Source organism: Schistocerca serialis, chromosome 9 (assembly GCF_023864345.2).
Source record: "Schistocerca serialis cubense isolate TAMUIC-IGC-003099 chromosome 9, iqSchSeri2.2, whole genome shotgun sequence".
Taxonomy (NCBI): Eukaryota; Metazoa; Arthropoda; class Insecta; order Orthoptera; family Acrididae; genus Schistocerca; species Schistocerca serialis.
Window position 1 is genome coordinate 68,848,272 of NC_064646.1, and position 24,743 is coordinate 68,873,014.

General features: G+C 39.4%; 1 protein-coding gene across 1 annotated transcript in view; it reads right to left on the reverse strand.

Annotated features, from left to right (window-relative positions):
- The window catches only part of LOC126419069 (wee1-like protein kinase), a 90,529-nt gene that overhangs the window by 7,857 nt on the left and 57,929 nt on the right, over positions 1 to 24,743 (reverse strand). The window contains exons 6-7 of the mRNA XM_050086150.1: positions 11,007 to 11,132; positions 6,063 to 6,190 (exon numbers count right to left, since the gene is read on the reverse strand). Of these exons, the coding sequence (XP_049942107.1) occupies positions 6,063 to 6,190; positions 11,007 to 11,132 (254 nt within the window). The remainder of the gene's footprint in view (positions 1 to 6,062; positions 6,191 to 11,006; positions 11,133 to 24,743) is intronic.

The window sequence follows — 24,743 nt, forward strand, 5'->3', positions numbered from 1 at the left end:
CGTGGGCTTACGCATCGCCAGTTTGGCAGTTCTTGGAGGAATTTGGAGCAGAGTACGGCAACATACCTTATTTTACCAAAGTACACTGGCTAAAATGCTGAAAATAATTTTTGATTATATCTGGTCATAGCAACATTCTTACATGAGAAGGGAAAAAGTGAACCTATGTTGGAAGATCCTTGTTGGATATCAGACCTTGCATTCTCGTGGACATTACGTCTCACATGAACAGCCTGAACGTCATTTTGCAAGGTGAAAATAATTTAATTTCAGACATGTTGGAAAAAGTAAATGTCTTTGAAAGGAAACTTGCGCTTTGGGAGAGCCAGCTATTGACAGAAAACACTGCACATTTCCTGACTCTTGGACTGGTCCATGGAAGTGCTAGATTTCAAGAATACGTGTCAATAATTGTAAAAATTAATGAACAATTTCGAGCACAATGTGCAGATGTTACAAGTTTGTCTCTTGTCATTCGCCTCTTTGCTCGACCATTCTCGTCGTCAGTTGAAGATGCTTCGAATGATCTACAGATGGAACTGATCGACCTACAGTGCAATACAAGACTAAAGGACAAGTTCTTTGCAGTGCGAGGTACAAAAGAATTCTACAAAAATTTTTCACAACAAGAATTTCCATGCCTGCACCGAGGAGCCGCGAGAGTTATGTCCGTGTTCGGGTCGACATATGTTTGTGAAAGATTTTTCTCAGTAATGAAAATTAATAAATCAAGGTTTCGATCAAGCATAAGTGATGAAAATTTTCGCAACTGCTTGCGTTTGTTAATGAACTGTGCTTTTGTGCCCAATATTAACTATATCATTGCTCATGACCATTGATAAACGTGTTTGGATTTATTCCTTTCATAATTAAAAATTATTGTTTACTAACTGTGCATTATTGCCTCATTCTGCTCCATGTTACATTATTCGCAGGAAAATTGGTCATTAAACCAATTGTTTCAATTTTTTTTTTTTTTAATGTGTGAAGGGCTACGCTCAGTTGAAGTCGATAAAACATAACATTCACTTAATTGTCGGTTATTATGCAGATTTCAGACGGAACTGATGAAAGATGTAGCAATAATGGTATTGAAATAACAGGTGATCACCGAGAGGTCTGCGGTTATCATTCTGTTCAGAGGTCAGTGAGACAGAAATTATGTGAGTGTAGCTGAGGGCACCGAGAATTAGTTATAGGAAACCTTGCATTAGTTTAATGTTACTTGAAATCATGAATAGGGTTCGTTAGGAGTCGCTAAGTGCTCTCTTTCTTAAATACTCGATCAAAAATATAACGCGTATTTATGTGACGTCAGTCAAGCTGCCTTAATAAAAACCCACGGTTGTTAACTGTATTACTTGTCTTACTGGGTTAAACTGTTAACATAAAAGTGGACGTCTCAATGAGTAGACTGTGACAGTATTTTAAATAGAATGAAATTTTCACTCTACAGCGGAGTGTGTGCTGATATGAAACTTCCTGGCAGATTAAAACGGTGTGCCGGACCGAGACGCGAACTTGGGACCTTTGCCTTTCGCGAGCAAGTGCTCTACCGACTGATCTACCCAAGCACGACTCACGCCCCGTCCTCACAGTTTTAATTCCGCCAGTACCTCGTCTCCTACCTTCCAAACTTCACAGAAGCTCTCCTGCAAACCTGTTTGAGTCTCGGTCCAGCACACCGTTTTAATCTGCCAAGAAGTTTCAGTATTTTAAATGTTTAATACGCGAAATACCTTCCCATGGTTGGCTTGCAAGCTGTGGAAAGAGCACCAGAATGCGTCGGAACAGAGTATCCCAGCAAGTGGATAAAGCGACATCTGTGTGTAGAAACATGCACTACATGAACACTGACGGCTGCGGCATGCACGGTGTGACCCAGAAGTTGCACATGTGCAGGAGCACAATACGCGTGCAGAATTTCTGGCCGGCCCTGGTTCACTGCATATTCCATACATCATATTCACAATAACTCTATAAAGGGGCATTTACATTGAGCCCAGAACATATTTTTGTTCGGAACATTGTGTGCAACTTGTTCCCTCAACATGTTTGCCACATTGTTCGTTGCTCGCATTCCCGTTTACACTAGTGACCAACATTTCTATGTATTCGCATAGTCTGCTGCGGTGAACTGATAGGTTACTTGGTGTATTCACATCAAGAGATACGCTATACCAAGTGAAGAGGAAGAATTAATGACATTTAGTGCTGCATTAATATTACTTAACGAAATAAACGGACGAAGAAAACGTTGAAGTAGTCGTCGGTGGCCCAGAGCATACTATAGAAGACGTGGCGGGAATGACATGTTTGTGAGCTGAATTTGGAAGACTGTTCTGGCTTTCGTAAATTTACTAGGATGTCGCCATCAGATTTTAAAATGTTGTTGAATATTATAAGACCAGTTGTTTCAATGAAAGTCACAAATTTCAGAAAAGCAATCACTGTGAACCAAATACTTACTGTTACTCTGCTTTCTGGCATCAGGAGACTCCTATCAAAGCCTGCCAAATTTCAAATAGTTCCATATCATCCAGGAATCTTAGATATTTAAATCCAAACCACTTTGTTTCGTAAAGTGTGTCAGTACAAATACAGATTTTCTACTTTTCTCTATTTTTCTTTTCTCTCGCCGGTACTGAGACGAGAGATTTAGCTTTTTTGTCCTCAGCACTGCTGCTAGTGCCAAGCACCATAGCAACTTTTTGTAATGAATCAGGTTTGATTTTTTAGTATTTTTGTAACCTGCGCAACGTACATTCCACAGGCACTCCCCTGCCTCAGAGCGACATCAGCTGGAAAATTTTGTCTCGTGCCCACTCCATTTCAAATAAAAATGAAGGGACATAAAATAAACGCACCACTACACTCCAGCAAAACAAACACCAAAACACTCACTCAGAGCAAACGAACACTAGCGCTGCGTAGCGGAATTTAGTGGTAGCAGGCCACGAACAATGTTTCTTTGATCTCTACTGAAGCAGCCGTCGAACATTGATTTTGTGTTGCGAACATGTTGCCAACATCGGTAGTCCAATGTCGCAAACAATGTTGCGAACTCAGTGTAAAGGCACCTTAATGGAGAATGTGTTTGTAGGCGTACATACAAGATATCTTTTCTTTGTGAAAGCAAGGACATAGGCTGGTCATTTAGATAAAAAGGTAAAGTTTTTATTAATTTAAACTACAACGGACTTGATAAACGAAAACCAACCACATATACACAGTATCTATTCAGAAATTTATTTATGGCGTAGGAGTTGTCAAGCAGCAATGACTTTCAGATTGTTTTCAAAACTTTCATTACCAGCCAGCATAAATTCTGTAACACAACTGTAAGAAGAATTAGTGTAAGGAGATTTTATGAGTAAATCACATCTGCAATATTTACCCATTTTACCAATGCTGCACTGTTTGAAAGCAAGATGGGTCAAGACAACATTCAGCCAGTGAAGTGGGTTAATTCACATGGACATTCTCCTGAATGATTACATTGGAGGCAGTCAGTTCTATACGCAAGATACCTTTATTGCACCATGTATATACCTGGCATTAATGGCCAGTTTTGCCCTGTTGCCATTTTCAAATGTCAGCAACTATAATACCAAACACCGCAGAAAAGTAAGACACATAGTAAACATTGTAATGCTTTGCATATAACAATTACTGTTGTACTACTACTACTACTTCTACTATTGCGTCAGTGATGTATGTGGCACACTGAAAACCTGTTTCATAGTAGGTGCTGTGTGCATTATTGCATGCCTGTTATTATTCTTAGTGAAAGGTCCTTCTACTGTTACGCTTTCACACTCTGCAAAATCTCTTGCCTAAGTAAAGCCTTTGACGCTGCATGTTCCCCTGGTTTAGTAACATCTGTATTAATGAATGAGGAAGCAAAAGGACATGTTGAACTGTTAAATGTATTTGATAATGCCCTGTAAGCCAGCTGTTAAGAATATGTTACTTAGATGACATATAGCGAAATGTGTTCTTAGAAGCGGTGTGTGATGTGCAAGACCATTTATATAATTTTTGTGTGTGTGTGTGTGTGTGTGTGTGTGTGTGTGTGTTTGTGTTGGGGGGGGGGGGGGGGGGGTTTGAAGTCCACATACATGGCCTTTCACATCACAAATTGCTTCCAAGCACATATTTTGCTACAAATCATTGAAGTAAAACATTCTTAACAACTGGCTTCTTGGATGTCGTCACATACATTTAGTGGTGGTTCCTAATACATAAATACAGATGTTACAAAACTGCAGGAAAATGTAGCACCCAAAAACTTTGCTTAGGTGTGATTTTTGTGAAGTGTTAAAGTAACTACACAGACTGAATAACTACAGACACACAACATTGAAGACACATGACTGCAGCTCCCTCCACCATTATACTTTGACACTTTGCAAAATGTCATATCTACGCATATTCTTTGGGAAATGCATGTTCCTGCAGTTTTGTAATATCTGTGTTCATGTTTATGACGCAGATAGGACACATTGTACCATTAAATGTATTTGACCAAGGCCAGGATGCTTGCTGCTAAAGACACTTATTTGGTGTACTGCAAAATGCATGCTTGAAAGCTGTTAGTGATGCGCAAAATCATAGCTTTTAAATACGACATGCATCACTGACAAATTTAAGTAATATAGCAAGAATTCTAATATGCAAAGCATAATTATGTTCACCACATATCCTGCCTTTCTACTGAGTTTGTTGTTATAATTGCAGACTTTGAAAATGGCAGCAGGCCAAAACCGTTCAGTAATGCCACACATATCATGGTGCAATGAAGACATCACACACGACACAACTGACAATCTATGATGGTTTTCAAAAACAGTTTCATCATTCAGGATTTATGTTGAGGCTACGGAGCCACTCAAGAAGCAACTAATCACATTGACATTGTGAATATGAAGGCCACGTAGCAGATCCACAAGGATGATCAACAGGCAGGGACGATTATGATGCAATGATGTGACAAAGGAGACATGATGGGTGCCAGCTGTATGGCTTCAAAGCTTTTACCAGTCACTCTGGTTATTCATCATTAACCTTTTTCCATAATTTGGCAAGTACCCAACAATTAACATAGATTAACCTCCGTGTTGAAAACTTTGGATCAAGGCAGTCAGGCAGATGCAATATTTCTTGATTTTCAAGAAGCATTTGACTCAGTACCACATGTACGCTTACTGTCAAAAATACGATCGTATTAGGTATCAAGTGAAATTTGTGACAGGATTGAGGACTTTTTGGTAGAAAGGCTGCAGCAATTATCTTGCACGGAGACTCATTGTCAGATATAGCAGTAACTTCAGGTGTGCCCAAGGGAAATGCATTGGGACCCTCACCGTTTATGTTGTATACTGATGACCTTGCATACAATATTTGTACTAACCACAGATTTTTTGCAGATGATGCAGTTATCTATACTAAAGTATTGTCTGAAAGAAGCTGCATAGATATTCAGTCAGATCTTGGTAAGATTTGAAAGGTGCAAAGATTGGCAAAGTGCTTTAAATGTCCAGAAATTTAAAACTGTGCACTTAACAAAATAAAAGAACACAGTCCCCTGTGACTATATCAACGAGTCACAGTTGAAATCTAACAACTCAACTCATACAAATATGTAGGGGCAACACTTTGTAGGGATATGAAATGGAATGATCACATAGGTTCAGTTGTGGGTATAGCAGGTGATGGACTTCAGTTTATTTGTAGAATACTGGGAAGTGCAATCAGCCTACAAATGAGACAGCTTAAAAATCACTTGTGATACCCATGTTGCTCAAGTACATGTGACCCTTACCAAATAGGACTAATCGGATATTGAACATATACAGATATGGGCAGCACGAATGGTCACAGGTTTGTCTGACCCATGGGAGTATGTTATCAAGTGGTTTAGGAAACTGAGCTGGCAGACTGAGGTAGGAGTAAACTAACCCGAGAAAGACTATTAACCAATTTTCAAGAACCTGCCTTAAATGACGACTTGAGGAATATACAACAATCTCTGACATATTGCTCACATGTATGAAATTTACCTTGATAAGTTCATTGAAGTCACGACTCACATTAGGCAAATACTTAATTTTGCCATCTCTAATGTCATGCCATTCCTGACCATTCTTCGGGAGAGGACCAGCACCTCCAGCTTCGTAGACAGTTAAACCTGGAATTAATTTTGAAGAATTATCTAACTGAAGTCAAGAACACAGAGTTGAAGTTTAGTAAGAGACACACAATAGTATGTTAAACATTAATCCTGAGTACATGATTTACCCCCCCCCCCCCTTTCCCTACACACACACTTTTTTTTTGTCAATGTGGCAGATTTGATTCTTAACAGATTATTATGAATTTCACAATTTTTTTCAGAGGATGATTCCTCTCCAACAACAGTTTCACTTACCTAACGTTACAACCTATCTTTCAGAAATTCCTTGCTTCTAACCTGGCCTCATCTTCCTTTCTTATAACCCTCCTTGTTGAGGCCAACACCTCTCCTCTCTTAAGATAGTGTCAGTGCTGTTTTCTGTAGTGTGTTACTGTGCTCCATGCATCGATCCGCTACAGGTGTGCTCCATTCATCGATCCACTGCAGGTGGTGGCTGCCTTTCCCTTATTTTATGTACTGCCCCCTCTAGGACTTTTCATTATTATATTATTACCTACAAATATATTTTAGTAAAGAAAAACCTCACGAGATCCGCATTTAAACAACTGTCCAATACCAAAGTACTTATTCAGCATAAGTATTGTACTGCATAAATCAAGAGAAGCTGCGGCTAAACAAATACTGCTCAGGTTAGCTGTTAAACTACTAGTGCGTGTCTTTCAAGCCCTCTCAATGTTCAGTTTTGAATTATTGAGGAAATGTGCTTTGAAGGGAGTAGACTTTAATTTAGAGTGTGGTAAATTACATAGCTGTCAGCATATGCAATTTTTTTTCTAAAAATATGGACAACACATGATCATACAATAACTTCTCATCAGTAGCGTTGCTCATTTGGCTGCAATACAATACAGACAAAGGCTAGCTTTAATCCCAGCTGCATGTCAAAATCTACAAAATAATTATTACTACTGCAGTCACTTTTTACTAATCTTTATTAGCATTATACTTTTTGGCAGCATTACGCTAAAGTTTGATGAGGATTATTTGCCGACTTTCATGTTGTACAAAAAGAGTTTCATTCATTTTAGTGTACACCATGGGTGAGTGATATGTTTAAATCATCAATTTCTGTATTTACTTATCTTTTTGATGGGAATTAATTTCTCTGGTACATAGAGCACAAGAATGAAAACATCACCAGCACGTAGTACTTTCACATTCAGTCATTTACATTCCAAAGACTTAAATGGTAAGAAACTTATTTCAGTTTCTAACATAAATGAGAATGAAACCCTTTCTATATAACCATTTTATGTCATGGTACATATTTAAATATTAAGATTATATGGTACTTCGTAGTGTCAAGACAATTTTAAGTTAACTCTTTCAATTAATAAATTAAGCATTTCAATTTGGACGTATTTTTGAACAACTTTATAGCTTATCAATTAGTTGCCAGTTATCATGTACCATGCCTTGAGGAAAATTTACAGTCTTTCGTATAAGTTCATTTGGTAACCCTTCTCCATTTATTATATGGCAAGAATTTGTGATATTCTAGAATGAGTAGACAGTGCCCCTAATATAGGTGGCTACTGTTAATTTAGTATAACTGTTGTGTGAAACAAATTTGTGTGTTCCTTTTATCTTTTTCAGAAATCTCTCCCAGTTTGACCAACAAAGAGGCTTTGCATGTACACTGTTTTGTAACACATACTGAGACACAAAATGAACTCTGATAGACACAATGAAGCACTTACTAAAAATGATGCAGCACATGCAAAGCTCTCTATATAGGTCAAACCGAAAGAGACTTCCAAAATTGATATAACAAATACAAACAAATGTTGTACAAACAGTTATGCTTAATCATGAATAGCAACACACATTAAGGACACTGGCCACCCATCCTGAGGCATTGTGAATGGTGCTCACATGTTACATAAAATGAACAAGGTGAAATGGACTTCTAGTTCTTCATACAAGTTTTCAATCATGGCACAATACAGGGTAACAGGCTGCTAAATGGTAAGCTAGAAAGTAACAATGTAAATTTCTCCAAATTAGAATGCTTATTTTATTAACAAAGAGTTAACTGGAATAAATAAATAAAATAATAATTATATGAACATTACTAAATAAAACTGAGAAATACCAAATGATCATTATTTACTGTGCCATGACATAAATATGATTTAAAAAACACCAGTTGTATCTTGATCGATTGTACCATCTAGGCAATTGAAATAAACTTTTCTTAGCTGTAAAGAGTCTTAGGAATGCAAAGCTGCTCAGCCATAATGAAAATCTCCACAAAATATTTATTTTAGTTCTTCATTGCGCACTTCAGTAATTCACCGTTGACGAAGGAACCAAATGTAAAACTTGAAGAATAGCCAATAATGCAACAATGATTAAGCATCTTTGCTGCATGACAATAGCAGATACTGCAAGGCAGGGTGGTTTGCAAGTTACTACTGGGGTACTGGTCCATCATGTTGTGCTGTCCCTCTTAATACATATTGATAAATCAAGTATCAAACTCTACTAATCTGGCAACGTTCTATCAAGTAGGCACGTGAACTTAATTTTATTTGAAATGTGGAGACAAAGTGACACTTTCCACAGACACTAGGCATCATATGAGAAACAGTATTTGTTGGGCTGACAACACATTATAAAAATGACACTGCAAATATCTGTTAAAACACCAGAGAAAATGGAGTCAGTTTTTATATATGCTTAGTAACATTAAGTTGGACGTGATACTTTGTATCTACACTGTTCTGGTTGGTGCAAGTTCTGCTGTCTGTATTATTGTATTCAGTATGTGATGTAGGTATGTTTCTCACTGTGTGCTGCTTCTTTTACATTTCATTCCTTTGAAAATGGAGAAATGTGGAAGGAATATACGAAATAAATATTTTGTAGTCATGACAAGAGGTTCATCTTAAGTACGGAACATGATCACCATGTCTCTAAGCTGGAATATATATCCAAAAGCACAAAGTGGTGATGTGTTTATTATTGTGCTTTGTGCCAAACAAAGTATTTCCATCAAAAATGTAAGTAAACACATTAATTAAATGACTCACACATTCAATTCAATTAACGTGTATACACAAAAATAAATCAATCTTTCTGTACGGGATGAAATTCAAGTACATTACCTCACTGGAACACCCAGAAAATAATTGTCATGCTTTAGACTCATGTAAATGAAACTGTAAGGCACCTGATGATGGCAGCATGCTGCCAAAACATGACCTTCTAATAAACATTAGTAAAAAGAGACCGAAGCAGTAAAAATTTCTTCATAAATTTATAACACAGTTGCTTACTGTTACCAATTCCATCCAGCATGGATAAACTCAGTATGCTTATCAAAAACAACTCTGTATTTCTAAAAAGTTTTTATCTTTCAGAAAGAGATACACATTACATGTTGACGTACTTACATTTGTTGTAAATTTATTTCATAAATAACGATGCTTTATTTTCATTTTTCCTGTAAAAAGTAACTTTGTCTTAGAAGCTCTTATTATACTTTTCTAAACATCACATTCACACCTACAATGTTTCCTGAAACCTACAGTGTAGCTTTGTTTTCTGTGCAATTTCCCAACAGTCACCAGGGAACCAATATTCTCAGTGCAAGTAACTGGATGTGAATATCTTTTTGGTACAACTTAGCATGCTTCAAAAAGATTCATCCAACTTCATAGGAGTACATTTTCTTTACAAACGAAGATGGAAACTTTGGGGAGATTTTAGTTTATGAATTGAAACTGAAAGTTTCTGGTTTACTTGGCTTCCCATTCAGGTCTTTCTGCTGCAGCTATCTCATTCATTCACTACGCAATGGTGAGAAAATGCCAAAAATTTCACTTGTTAACAACATGGCATTCTAATGCACTAGTTCCTGGTTGTAAGAATTTATTAACGATTAGCTGCCTCAATGATTGACTGGCCGTAAGATGCATGTGTATCTCACAGCACACTACTGGCCTCCAAGGTCAATTTATTTCATTATACATATTATTTCTCTTTCTTTGTTTGTGGTGGTTTTTGAAAGACTCCATGTAACTCCCATCACAACAACTTCGGGTTAACTGTTATGTCACATCACACAGTGACTGCAGTCACGCTAGACATGATCGTGCAAGTACCTGACCAAGTTTGACACTGTCCTTATGTTTATTATGTGACAAGAAGAGGTCACATTGCACATTTGTGAAAGGTCTATGAAAACTTTGATCCCAAGCATGATAGTATAAAGAACCCCAAGATTTTTTGTGCATGCCTTTAAAGTACCCTTGCAATTCTGATGGTTCTTTTGAAAATAAATGCTGTGTTTCTGTCTACATTCATGAAAATGATACGAGTCTCGTGAAATTCGAAGAATATTTTTGGAACCTCCTGCATTCGAGTGATGTAACTCAGTGCCATCAACAGGGTACTGCGGATATGTCAAAAAGGTGCTCCACACTTGCATACTGGGGTTAGTGGAATACTAAACTCTGGCTCAGTCATACACAACTCGTGATTAAATAACATGTCAAATAAAGTATCTGGAGAAGTGATTATCTTGTTGATGAGATTTACAAATATTAAAGACACAAACTTTTACAAAGCATCTATAGAATTCAAAGTTTCTCCTGAGAGTGCTGGATTTCAAAAGCAGTTAGCATTAGTGAAAAAATTTGTCATTACTGAAACATTTGTTATTGTCACTTTGCAAAATTTGGATGATGCATGCATACACTGTACTGCACTACTAGTACTTAAATTCACTTTGACCTTGTGTGCTACACACACACACACACACACACACACACACACACACACACACACACACACTCACACTCACCTAAAGCGAATATGTCAGCCTTTGGAAGATGGCTGAAATCTTCTTGGAGAATTTCATATGGCAAGTATCTGCAATCACCTTCTTCCACTTGTGGATCAGCAACTGATGTCACATGGCCAAGGTCACCTACAAACAACAACATACAAGCAACTTTGATTCTGCACTTTTTGACATAATTGCAAGGGAAGTAATCCATATTAAGTTCATATAATACATGACACACAACTTGCGATACAGACTGAGCAATGGAAACTCCAGGTCAGAATATTAACAATATAAGGAAATGATAGATTTTTACTTACTGTAAAGATGACACACTGAATTGCAGATAGGCAAAATGAGAGGACACCTACACATTAGCTTTCAGCCAATGCCTTCTTCAGCAAATGAAATGCACATTCATTCATGTGAGCAAGCATGCCTCACATACACACGACTGCAATCCCCGGCAGCTCAGACCAGAATGCAACTGTCACATAGAATGGAAGCAGCAGCCTGGAGGGGTAGCTGCATACAGGTGGGGGGAGGGGGGAGACGGGAGAAGAGCACTGTCTGGCCCAAACATGCAATGACTAGACTGTCAACAGCTGTAGTGTTGGGAGGCTGCAGGACAGAGAGCTGGGGTGGGCGTGGGTGGGGCAACTCCCCATTACATTATTCCACTTAAGCAATGAAGAGGTTTACAGCTGCCCTACTTCCACTAGAATACATCTTGTGACTGCCTATAAGGGCACTTTTATCATACCTTTAATATATATATATATATATATATATATATATATATATATATATATATATAAATAATGGAAGGAAACATTCCACGTGGGAAAAATTATATATAAAAACAAAGATGAGGTGACTTACCGAACAAAAGCGCTGGCAGGTCGATAGACACACAAACAAACACAAACACACACACAAAATTCAAGCTTTCGCAACAAACTGTTGCCTCATCAGGAAAGAGGGAAGGAGAGGGGAAGACGAAAGGAAGTGGGTTTTAAGGGAGAGGGTAAGGAGTCATTCCAATCCCGGGAGCGGAAAGACTTACCTCAGGGGGAAAAAAGAACAGGTATACACTCGCACACACGCACATATCCATCCACACATACAGACACAAGCAGACATATTTAAAGACCAAATATGTCTGCTTGTGTCTGTATGTGTGGATGGATATGTGCGTGTGTGCGAGTGTATACCTGTTCTTTTTTCCCCCTGAGGTAAGTCTTTCCGCTCCCGGGATTGGAATGACTCCTTACCCTCTCCCTTAAAACCCACTTCCTTTCGTCTTCCCCTCTCCTTCCCTCTTTCCTGATGAGGCAACAGTTTGTTGCGAAAGCTTGAATTTTGTGTGTGTGTTTGTGTGTCTATCGACCTGCCAGCGCTTTTGTTCGGTAAGTCACCTCATCTTTGTTTTTATATATAATTTTTCCCACGTGGAATGTTTCCTTCCATTATATATATATATATATATATATATAAAACAAAGATGAGGTGATTTACCGAACAAAAGCGCTGGCAGGTCGATAGACACACAAACAAACACAAACATACACACATAATTCAAGCTTTCGCAACAAACTGTTGCCTCATCAGGAAAGAGGGAAGGAGAGGGGAAGACGAAAGGAAGTGGGTTTTAAGGGAGAGGGTAAGGAGTCATTCCAATCCCGGGAGCGGAAAGACTTACCTTAGGGGGAAAAAAGGACAGGTATACACTCGCACACACGCACATATCCATCCACACACACAGACACAAGCAGACATATTTATTTCTTTAAATATTTATTTCTTTAAATATGTCTGCTTGTGTCTGTGTGTGTGGATGGATATGTGCGTGTGTGCGAGTGTATACCTGTCCTTTTTTCCCCCTAAGGTAAGTCTTTCCGCTCCCGGGATTGGAATGACTCCTTACCCTCTCCCTTAAAACCCACTTCCTTTCGTCTTCCCCTCTCCTTCCCTCTTTCCTGATGAGGCAACAGTTTGTTGCGAAAGCTTGAATTTTGTGTGTATGTTTGTGTTTGTTTGTGTGTCTATCGACCTGCCAGCGCTTTTGTTCGGTAAGTCACCTCATCTTTGTTTTTATATATAATTTTTCCCACGTGGAATGTTTCCTTCCATTATATTGAGATATATATATATATATATAAGTGTGATCCTAGCTTTTACAAAAGATTTGTGAAGGAACATTGACAGTGTAATATGGGCCCAGCATTTACAAAGGAGCTTTTGTAATGCTAACAATTAACTAAAAAAATGAGACTGAAGGAAACATATAAATTATAAATTAAGAGTCAACAATGTGGTAATCAACATGTGAAATGTAACGGATCGGACAGCCCCCACATACAAGGAATTCTCCAATTGTGTGAAAGATAAAGCTTCCCAACACCTGGAAGCTGGTTTGAACACAATAATGCTTTATGAGGCATGGTACCATTGGAGGTAGGCTGACACTGCCTTCCTCCGATCTACTAGTATAGTTTAACACAGATTCAGGATTTTAACATCTCAGTTGGCATTTTAGCATCATCTGCCATAATCAGCAGTAGTGTGCAGTAGATTTAGTAGTCCTTCCCAGCATACCGATACTTATCAAACAAAACAAAAAATGCAAATTTTCTATAACCCCAATTTACATTCCACCTAGCAATGTCAGGTAAATTGTTTCTAAAATTTTATTTCAATATTTTTTGGTTTTAATTTAGTTCCAAATATTGTCAAAATTTTGTCTATTTTCTGTTTCATTTAGAGCTTATGAGAGCATGGCAACATGATATCCTCCTCTGTGGATACAGCACTTTGCAGTGCAGGACAATGTGCTGTTTTAGCTAACTACTAATAACTGCTAGAAGATGGGATCCTCACTGTCAAGAGCCTGTAATTGATGTAATGAAAATGTTTAGTATCCTTTAAGAGTTGATTACCAGTAGATGTGGTTGGTACTGCACACGGCAGCCTCAAACGATTTTAACCACATATCTAACAGACACTGAACTTCAATCTGAGAAGATCTATTAGAGAAAAATGGGAATGACATAAATGAAAATAACAAATGTGATGACTGAAAATATATTCTCAGATAATGCTGAGTTTTAAGTATATCATCATCAAACAATAGTCTCACTGACATACTACTTTAGATAGGCACAACAAAAAGACTGTCACAAATATAGCTTTCAGCTGTTAAGGCCTTGGTCAAAATTACACACACACACACACACACACACACACACACACACCTCTGCAGTCTCAGGCAAGGCAACTGAGGTCACACAGCAGTGTGGCCTCAGTTGCCTGAGGCTGCAGTCATGTTGCGTGCTGTGTATGTGTGTGTTTGTCGCCTAATTTTGACGAAGGTCTTACTGGCCAAAAGCTTTATTGGTGACAGTCTTTTTGTCGTGCCTATCTGTGACTCAGCATCTCCACTATATGGCGAGTAACAACTTTCTTTTTCACAGTATTGTTACATTCCATCCCGACTTTTCCATTGTTTGACCTAATACTTCGATGTTTTTCCAATAATTACAATTAATTAACTCTGTTCTCTATTGAGGATTGTCTGCAGAACATTTATATTTACAAGAAGAGTACCATATTTACTTGAATCCAAGCCACACTTTTTTCCGGTTTTTGTAATCCAAAAACCGCCTGCGGCTTAGAATCGAATGCAAAGTAAGCGGAAGTTCTGAAAAATGTTGGTAGGTGCCGCCACAACTAACTTCTGCCGTCGAATATATGTAGCGCTACACAGGCGTGCTTTGCAGGCCCAAAGATAAATACTGGTGCCAAAACCTCTTTGTCAGTCAATTAATTAAAAAAAAAAAAAAAAAAAAAAAAAAAGGTGGAAGACGAGCTTTTTTCTCCACCCCGAGTTTCGACCACTGTATTTTCATACATTATCTAATGAAGTAAATACAAATTCCGTATTGTTCATCTTCGAATGTAGCAGCATTCTGATGTACTACGAAAATCCGACTGGCAAGACTGTTTGGGATGTTTGTCGATATGGCCAACTCTACGTTCTGAATTTTTTCCTACCTGTGAGAAGACGCGGTTGTTAATAGGAACTTTTATGAATTGTGAATCACATGCAGTATTCTCTTCACCATAAGAATAATACGAATATAAAGATTTTTGCATGTATTCTTTCGTGGTTGCAGCTATCTCATTTAAATCCTGTCTGCCTAATAAACTACGAAACTAGAGTAAGACAACAGTAAACACGAAACAATATACATATCATGTCAGGTTTATATTCGTATTATCCTTATGCCGAATAGCGATACAGTCAGAAATGAAGCACGGCAATTGACTAGATTTTTAAATTTAAGATGACTAATTTCTGTGCAGAATGTAATGTACTAAAGAGGCGCCTGCAAAGATTTTCAAACAGAGAAAAATTTTCGCCAAACTCTCGTTCAGAACATCATCTATCATACGCAGTCTATTATTTGGTTCTTGTTGATCATTATCAAAGAAAGCAGCAGTGTAAGTAACAACAAATAGCAGTCCCTTGCCATTGTTTCGCTAATGAGACGATTCCTCTCTCTCTCTCTCTCTCTCTCTTTTTTAAATTGTAAGCGCGGTAGCGTGCACAAAAGCAAGCCATGCCGCGAGCGGCGAAAAGCCGTAAACACTCATCATCAGAATGCATTTTCAGCTTAGAGTGACGTAAACACCTATAACAAAGAACGACACTTATCAGATCAAAGAAAAAAAGCAATCAATCCAAACCAGATGAAGCACGTGAAAAAGGAAGGGTACCCGTATAAATACAGACGGAGCGACTGACACATAGCAATGGCTACCTGGTAAAGCTCAACTGCTAAGCTTACGACTCGAACCAAACTACTATAGCTGTATCGTCATTCATTCGACCTAAACTGTGTCTCATATTACAATGGACCAATAATGTTTTGATTTGGAGGTGCGGCCTAAAACTTTTCTCTCCCCTTGAATTTCGAGTCTCAAATTTAAGGTTCGGCTTAGATTCGGGATTTTTTTTTTTTCCTCGATTTCGAGTCTCATTTTTCATGTGCGGCTTAGATTCGAGTAAATACGGTACATTAAAGCAGTAAGAGAACTTTTATTTTGTATGAATATAAAAAGATAATAAAAATACTATGAAATAGTTCCTGATATTTGGTGTTTCATAGTTTCTTAGAAGTTCGATGCTAATGAATTAATAAATTGCGTTATTTACAGATGTTGTTGGGGCGAACTAATGTTGTAATTTATAATGTTAAGAGACAGACATCGCTTGGTGTGAAATAGTTTACTTTATGATCAGTTTCAATAGCAACTACCTGTCATCCTCAAATTCTCAGACCTACAATCTACAGACACAATAATGATAATGTAGTAATCTGCGTGACTGTACAACAGTTATACACGAGTCTCACTGACATAAGGAGGACAGGTCCCAACTACAATAATACAGCCCACACTGGGTTGTCAAATATATATAACTCGCTAAATAAAATATCTGTAACACTAGTAAGCAGTATAGGAACAAAAACAGGCACATTAATATACGTGATCCATTAATGACAACTCGGGAAGCGTGTGCTGATGCACTTCAGAGTCCACAGTAAGTCGTTTCAAGTCGGGTTGTCAGGTGGTGCCACTGCACTAAGGCAAACAATGTGTACACGATTTGTTCGAAGATTGTACAAACTATCTACTTACTAGAAACAATTTATATCATATTACATAACAAAACTATAGACAGGAATATAGATCCAACTAGACAATACACATTGACACAGCTCATAGCATACAACAAGTACATAACCAGAGTCAAATAGTTGCAGGTATCTATGATTACTGAGTACCCAGATATAGGTAATGGTAGGCTCAAACCTCGAACAAGAGAGGTTATTACATTATGCAACTGACAGCCAGTAAACGGAAGTATATACACACAGCTTAGCACAGAGTACTTCCTTAGATATAGCAGAGGCATGTAACGTAGTATAACAGTTATGAAGTGTGAGCTAACAAAGCAACTGGATACAATTGGATTCATAAGAAAAAATTGTAAGCAGTGAATGAATCCAATCTTATGAAGTTGGACAGTTAGTTTAATATAATGGATAGATAAAAACTCTACTCACCAAGTGGTGGCAGGGGAACAAGATACACAAAAGGATTTAACTTAAGGGGGTACGGTTCAGAAAAGTCACGTAGAACCCCAGGTCAAGGGAGACTTACTGGACGGGATGAGAAAAAATGACTTCTTTCCTTCTCATCCTATCAGGTAGGTCTCCCTTGACCCTGGGTTCTGGGTGATTTTTCTGAACTGAACTGCTTTCGCTCGACTCTCCAGTCCTTTTCCTTCACCAGGGCTGCCACAAGTTTCCTCAAGTGAAATTCCTTGATTTAGAGACAAGTTTTAGCATTTTTCCATGAGAAATTTTCAAATCTGAAGTGTAAGTAAAGACTTAAGTTGACAAAAAATGTAAGGATTTCTGTATTTCTCCCCCACACGAGAAAAATTTTTAAGCACTAGCATCAAAATCTTTCTTCACTTAAAACTTCCGGCCCGATAAGCCATGAACGATGTATAAAACTCAACCCTGACATTTCCTCTCTGACTGCAGGAGACATCCTCCGAGGTAAAGCAACGAACTGCAAAGACAACTCGAGTAAACGCTGATTCTATAAGCAGCATAGAAAGCGCCACTGTCCAACATGTGATGTCTGCTATGAAACTGTCTCTGGAAATCCCAACACTCTCAACTGAAAATAATCGACCGTAACGCTTCTGGTGCAATGCTGACATCCAAATTTTATCTAGTTTAACACCATCTTTCCTGTTAAAATTATGATGGTGCTTATCAATCTCAATAGCCTCTCTATACATGCGCGCATAATAATGCTATTTAATGCATAGCGGATAGTTTTTCCTACCGCTATTGTGTAACTATTCCGACACTGCCTCCCCACAACTTACTTTCAATACAATAGTAACTTTTATGGCTATGGGCAGTCCTCTTAGTCCTGCTGAGGCTAACTTGTTTACGGAGACTTTTGAACAACGGGTGTTGCAGAGTGCCGGTAAGAGACCAGCCAGATGGTATCGCTATATTGATGACACATTCGTAGTGTGGCCACACGGAGCAGAGGAGTTGGATGCCTTCCTGAATCATCTAAACAGCATTAATCCAAAAATCCAATTTACTATGGAGACAGAGTAATAGGCAACTGAATTTCCTGGATGTGTCTGTGATTAAACGACGGGATGGATTGTTGGGCCATAAGGTGTATAGAAAGGCCACGCATACTGATTGTTATCTGCATAAAGATTCAAACCATCACCTTAGACAAAAAAGGGGTGTAATAAAAACTTTGGTAGACAGGGCACACAAAATTTGTGAACCTGTTTATTTTAAAGATGAGATTGAACATCTACGGTCAGCTTTTGTCAAGAATGGCTATTCTAGCAAGGATATAGATCGAGCTCTTCGCTCGAGGCTGAGAATCAGGAGCAACGACGAACAACAGTCGCCCAAAGGCAAGGGTTTTCTTCTGGTTATTAGTAAGGTCACAGATCGCATTGGGATAGTGTCAAGCAAGTATGGAATGGAAACTATTTTCAAACCAACCAGGAAAATAAAATAATATTTAAGATCTGTAAAAGATGCACGACACCCTTTGGCTACATCGGGGGTATATAAAATTCCTTATAGTTGTGGAAAGGTGTATAGCAGTACCACAAAGAGAAGTGTGAACACATGTCTTGTTTAACATAAGAGGAATTGCCGCCTGGGTCACATCACCCGTAGCAGAACACGTTTTACCTGGAAGGTAATCATGAAATGAAATTCAGCGAGACGAGTGTCACATCTAAAACCTCACTGTTATTATGCACGCATGTATAGAGAGGCTATAAGATTGATAAACACCACAATAATTTTAACAGGAAAGACGAAGGTGTTAAAATGGATAAAATTTGGATGTCAGCATTGCACTGGAAGCATGACGGTCAATTGCTTTCAATTGAGAATGTCGGCATTACCAGAGACAGTCTCATAGTCAAAGCCATGTGATGGACAGTGGCACCTTAGGTACTGCCTTTAGAATCAGCGTTTCCTCAAGTTCTCTTTGCAGTTCGTTGCTTTACCACCGAGGATGTTGAGCAATGCAAGGTGAGTGACATGGGCGTGCATTTAATGGTTCAAATTCACTGAGTAGAGCAAACTTGTAAGAAAATTTGACGGGAGCGACAAAAAAAGTCGTAAATGACAGGAAAACGTTAATTCTGGGTATATAAAAGTGGGGTTATACTGTATGGAGAAATGTGGTGCCAATGTGACGTCATTAGTCCCACTTTACACTTCACATGAACTTCTGAGCTCTAGCATGTGTTGACACCTTGCTGTTGGAAGTATAGTCAAGCCCGAGGGTGGCGTCACACAGCACCATGCTTTCGCACCATTACAGATGAAGGTTGTAGGCACTGAACCAAATTTCATATTTATGCATGACAACAGGAGACAATTATGGGTTTTGACAAGAGATCCTCAATTTTGTTGTGCAGGGTGCACTAAAGCACTGCACACTGCACAACAGAGCCCGATGAGCTGTATTTATGGTAGAGCATTTTTATTTATTTATTTATTTGTGACATTGTGTATCACATGATGACTAAGTTTGGCTTAAGATGAACTTTTTCTAAGAAAGGGCTAGTGACTTAGAAACTACGAAAGTGTTATTGAAGTATTAGGATTGTATGGCAGCGAGAACTAGGAAAACGTATGAAATATTAAAAGTTATTCACACTATAATCAAACTTTAGTCTGGATCACAATTGTTTATAACATTTGCTAATCCTTATACTTCTGAAAGTTTTAAAATATGACACATTTATTGTAAGGGCAGTCGTCATTGTACATCAGCACTGCCTGTAACAAATTGCACTAAGGAATTGTATAACAAATGCCTTCTATGATAGGTCTTCTGTACTTTAAATCTGAGAAGTAGAAGATAGGGACTACATATGTCTTATGTTAAGTGTGACTGGATTAGCAAAATCTAGAATTTTTCTGAATGCGAGAGCATGCATATGTTGCATATTAGATCAGCACATATGGTAGTGCCATCAGGTGGAGAGGCTTTCCTCACACCATTATGAGTGCATTTCAACCAGTTTGCACTAATGCTTCATGAAAGTAACTTTAATGAGGTACTTTGAATCAATAAGTTTTAGATAGGTCGGTAGGTAGCTATGATGGCTGCTTGGTTGGTTTGGAACCAAACAGCAAAGTCATCAGTTCCTTGACCTGTTGTTGTTGTTGTTGTTGTTGTGGTCTTCAGTACTGAGACTGGTTTGATGCAGCCCTCCATGCTACTCTATCCTGTGCAAGCTTCTTCATCTCCCAGTACTTACTGCAATCTACATCCTTCTGAATCTGTTAAGTGTATTCATCTCTTGGTCGCCCTCTACGATTTTTACCCTCCACGCTACCCTCCAATGCTACATTTGTGATCCCTTGATGCCTCAGACCATGTCCTACCAACCGATCCCTTCTTCTAGTTAAGTTGTGCCACAAACTCCTTCCCTCCCCAATCCTATTCAATACCTCCTCATTAGTTATGTGATCTACCCATCTAATCTTCAGCATTCTTCTGTAGCACCACATTTCGAAAGCTTCTATTCTCTTCTTGTCCAAACTGTTTATCGTCCATGTTTCACTTCCATACATGGCTACACTCCATACAGATACTTTCAGAAACGACTTCCTGACACTTAAATCTATACTTGATGTTAACAAATTTCTCTTCTTCAGAAACACTTTCCTTGCCATTGCCAGTCTACATTTTATATCCTCTCTCCTTCAACCATCATCAGTTATTTTGCTCCCCAAATAGCAAAACTCCTTTACTACTTTAAGTGTCTCATTTCCTAATCTAATACCCTCAACATCACCCGACTTAATTTGACTACATTCCATTATCCTCGTTTTCCTTTTGTTGATGTTCATCTTATATCCTCCTTTCAAGATCCTGTCCATTCCGTTCAACTGCTCTTCCAAGTCCTTTGCTGTCTCTGACAGAATTACAATGTCATCGGCAAACCTCAAAGTTTTTATTTCTTCTCCATGGATTTTAATACCTACTCCGAATTTTTCTTTTGTTTCCTTCACTGCTTGCTCAACATACACATTGAATAACATCGGGGAGAGGCTACAACCCTGTCTCACTCCCTTCCCAACCACTGCTTCCCTTTCATGTCCCTCGACTCTTTATAACTGCCATCTGGTGTCTACAAATTGTAAATAGCCTTTCGCTCCCTGTATTTTACCCCTGCCACCTTCAGAATTTGAAAGAGAGTATTCCAGTCAACATTCTCAAAAGCTTTCTCTAAATCTACAAATGCTAGAAACATAGGTTTGCCTTTACTTAATCTAGCTTCTAAGATAAATCGTAGGGTCAGTATTGCCTCACGTGTTCCAATATTTCTACGAAATCCAAACTGATCTTTCCCAAGGTCGGCTTCCACCAGTTTTTCCATTCGTCTGTAAAGAATTCTCGTTAGTATGTTGCAGCAGTGAATTATTAAACTGACAGTTCGGTAATTTTCACGTGTCAACACCTGCTTTCTTTGGGATTGGAATTATTATATTCTTCTTGAAGTCTGAGGGTATTTCTCCTGTCTCGTACATTTTGCTCACCAGATGGTAGAGATTTGTCAGGACTGATTCTCCCAAGGCCGTCAGTAGTTCCAATGGAATGTTGTCTACTCCCAGGGCCTAGTTTCGACTCAGGTCTTTCAGTGCTCTGTCAAACTCTTCACGCAATATTGTATCTCCCATTTCATCTTCATCTACATCCTCTTCCATTTCCATAATCTTGTCCTCAAGTACATTGCCCCTGTATAGACCCTCAATATACTCCTTCCACCTTTCTGCTTTCCCTTCTTTGCTAAGAACTGGGTTTCCATCTTAGCTCTTGATATTCACACAAGTGGCTCTGTTTTCTCCAAAGGTCTCTTAATTTTCCTGTAGGCAGTATCTATCTTGCCCCTAGTGAGATAAGCCTCTACATCCTCACATCTGTCCTCTAGCCATCCCTGCTTAGCCATTTTGCACTTCCTGTCGATCTCATTTTTGAGACGTTTGTATTCCTTTTTGCCTGCTTCATTTACTGCGATTTTATATTTTCTCCTTTCATCAATTAAATTCAATATTTCATAATGATTAATGGAAAATCTCATATAAAGATGTGAAACAAATACTAACAAAGGCATAGAGGGGCTGACCAGTACTTACCTCAGCTCAGTACAGCCGATAGATGCACAAAAAACAGAACCGAAAATTTACGTTCCTAGCATTCGGAACAAATGTTCCTTTATCAGGGAGGAGAGAGGGGAGGCATGGTTGTCAGAGGGAAGCCAAAGATATTCTACTGTAAGTACTGTGCCAGCTTCAACCCAAAGAGGATGCATACAGAAGTAAAGAGGTATATAGTATAAAGATAAACACAACTATGTAGGATGAAAAGATGCGTGAATAGCTAAAGAGGAAAGGGAAAGAGGAGAAGACTTAAGAGTAAATGGGAGTGAGGTTGTTTAACGTAGGTTCAGTCCAGGGGGATGGCGGGATGGAAGGATGTGTTGGAGTGCAAGTACCCCTAAAGGACTTACCTTAGAAGTTCCCATCTCTGGATGCAATTCCTCCTTCCACCTGTCTCTCCTAGACTTCCAGAACCTTCAATCCTTAGCCCTTACCCAACTTCTCCTGAATCTCTACACTACTTCTTGTAATCACCACTCCCAACAGCTCCTCTCTCTCTTCAAAATCCTCCACCTCTCAAACCCTTGCTTGGAGAACACACTCAGGAACATCATCCTAGAAGCCAGCTGCAAACTTGAGTTCCATGCCACACACCACCTGAAAAAACTATCCACAGTGCTAGTGCAACACCTAAGAAGTGGGGTCCCTCTCCCTATCCCTCACAAACACCAACCACAACAGAACCTTCAACAAACCACCCCTCATAGCCAACAAACCTAGCCTAGCCACCCTACTCAATCTCCCCATCCCAGCACATAACCCCCCTCATAGCCAACAAACCTAGCATAGCCACCCTACTCAATCTCCCCATCCCAGCACATACCCCACACAGACCAAATCTCAACTATAATCACAGTCAAATGCCACATATCACCAGTCCCAATTCAGTTCTAAACCTCTCATCCAGATCCCTCTCTCCTCCAGAGACATCTGTTCTATCAAAAGACTTAACCTTTTGCCCCACGCCTAAATTCAACCACACTGCCCTGGTTAAAGATCTCCTCTCATTCACCCAAAACCTCAACTGGAAATATCACTCCACTACCCAAACACAGCCCCCAAATACTAGACCCAGTGTTGAACCCTGTCTAGAACAGTTCCGACTGCTTTCTCAAAGGGATCCTCCTCCCCTCCCCCAAAACCATCCCTTGCAGACATTTCAGGAATTCCTCACATCCAGTGTTGCCTCCCAGTCCTCCTTGAAAAACATCCCGACAACCCCCAACATCACCCCAGCTGAATCCCGTGCCATTAAGGTGCTGAAAACAGACCGCTCTATTGTCATCCTCCCGGCGGATAAAGGCTCCACAACTGTGGTACTTGACCGTGTGGAGTATGTGGCAGAAGGACTGCGTCAACTCTCAGACACCTCAACCTACAAAGCTGTTACCCAGGATCCCATTCCCTCCATCCAGACTGAGCTGCAGAAAATCCTAAATATCCAGGGTCCCTCACAAGGCCTCACAACGGCTTCCATAGACTTACTCACTCCACCTGAGCCACGTACCCCTACCTTCTACCTATTACCCAAAATCCACAAAGAGAACCATCCTGGCCGTCCCATTGTGGCAGGCTTCAAAGCCCCAACAGAACGTATCTCAGCTCTGGTAGACCAATACCTCCAACATATCACCCGCAGACTCCCATCCTACATCAAAGACACAAACCACTTCCTAGAACGCCTCAAATCCATTCCCACTCCTCTCCCACCTGAAACCTCTCGTCACCGTAGATGCTACATCCCTTTACACAAACATCCCACATACTCATGGTCTCCCTGCCCTTGAACACTACCTCTCCCAACGCTCACCCGAAGATCTTCCAAAAACCTCGTTCCTTATCACATTTACCAACTTCATCCTCACCCATAATTACTTCACTTTTGAAGGTCAGACCTACAAACAAATCAGGGGAACGGCCATGGGAACCAGGATGGCTCCGTCCTATGCCAACCTCTTCATGGGCCACATGGAGGAGGCTTTCCTGAAGACCCAACAGCTGCTTCCCCTGGCCTGGTATAGGTTTATAGATGACATCTTTGTGGTCTGGACTCAAGGTGAAGAAACACTCCTAAATTTCCTCCATAACCTCAACTCCTTTTCGAATCTGAATTTCACCTGATCCTTCTCCAAAACCCAAGCCACATTCCTGGATGTTGACCTTCATCTTCTTGAAGCTCACATCCACACCTCTATCCATATCAAACCCACAAACAAACAATAGTACCTTCACTTTGATAGCTGCCATCCATTCCACAACAAACGCTCCCTTCCCTACAGCCTAGGTATTCGTGGCAAACTTATCTGCTCCAGTGACGAATCCCTCAACAATTACACCAATAACCTGACCAGTGCTTTCCTCTCCCGCAACTATCCTGCAGACCTTGTCCACAAACAGATCTCCCGAGCAATACATTCCTCCCCGTCCAACAACAATGTTCCTA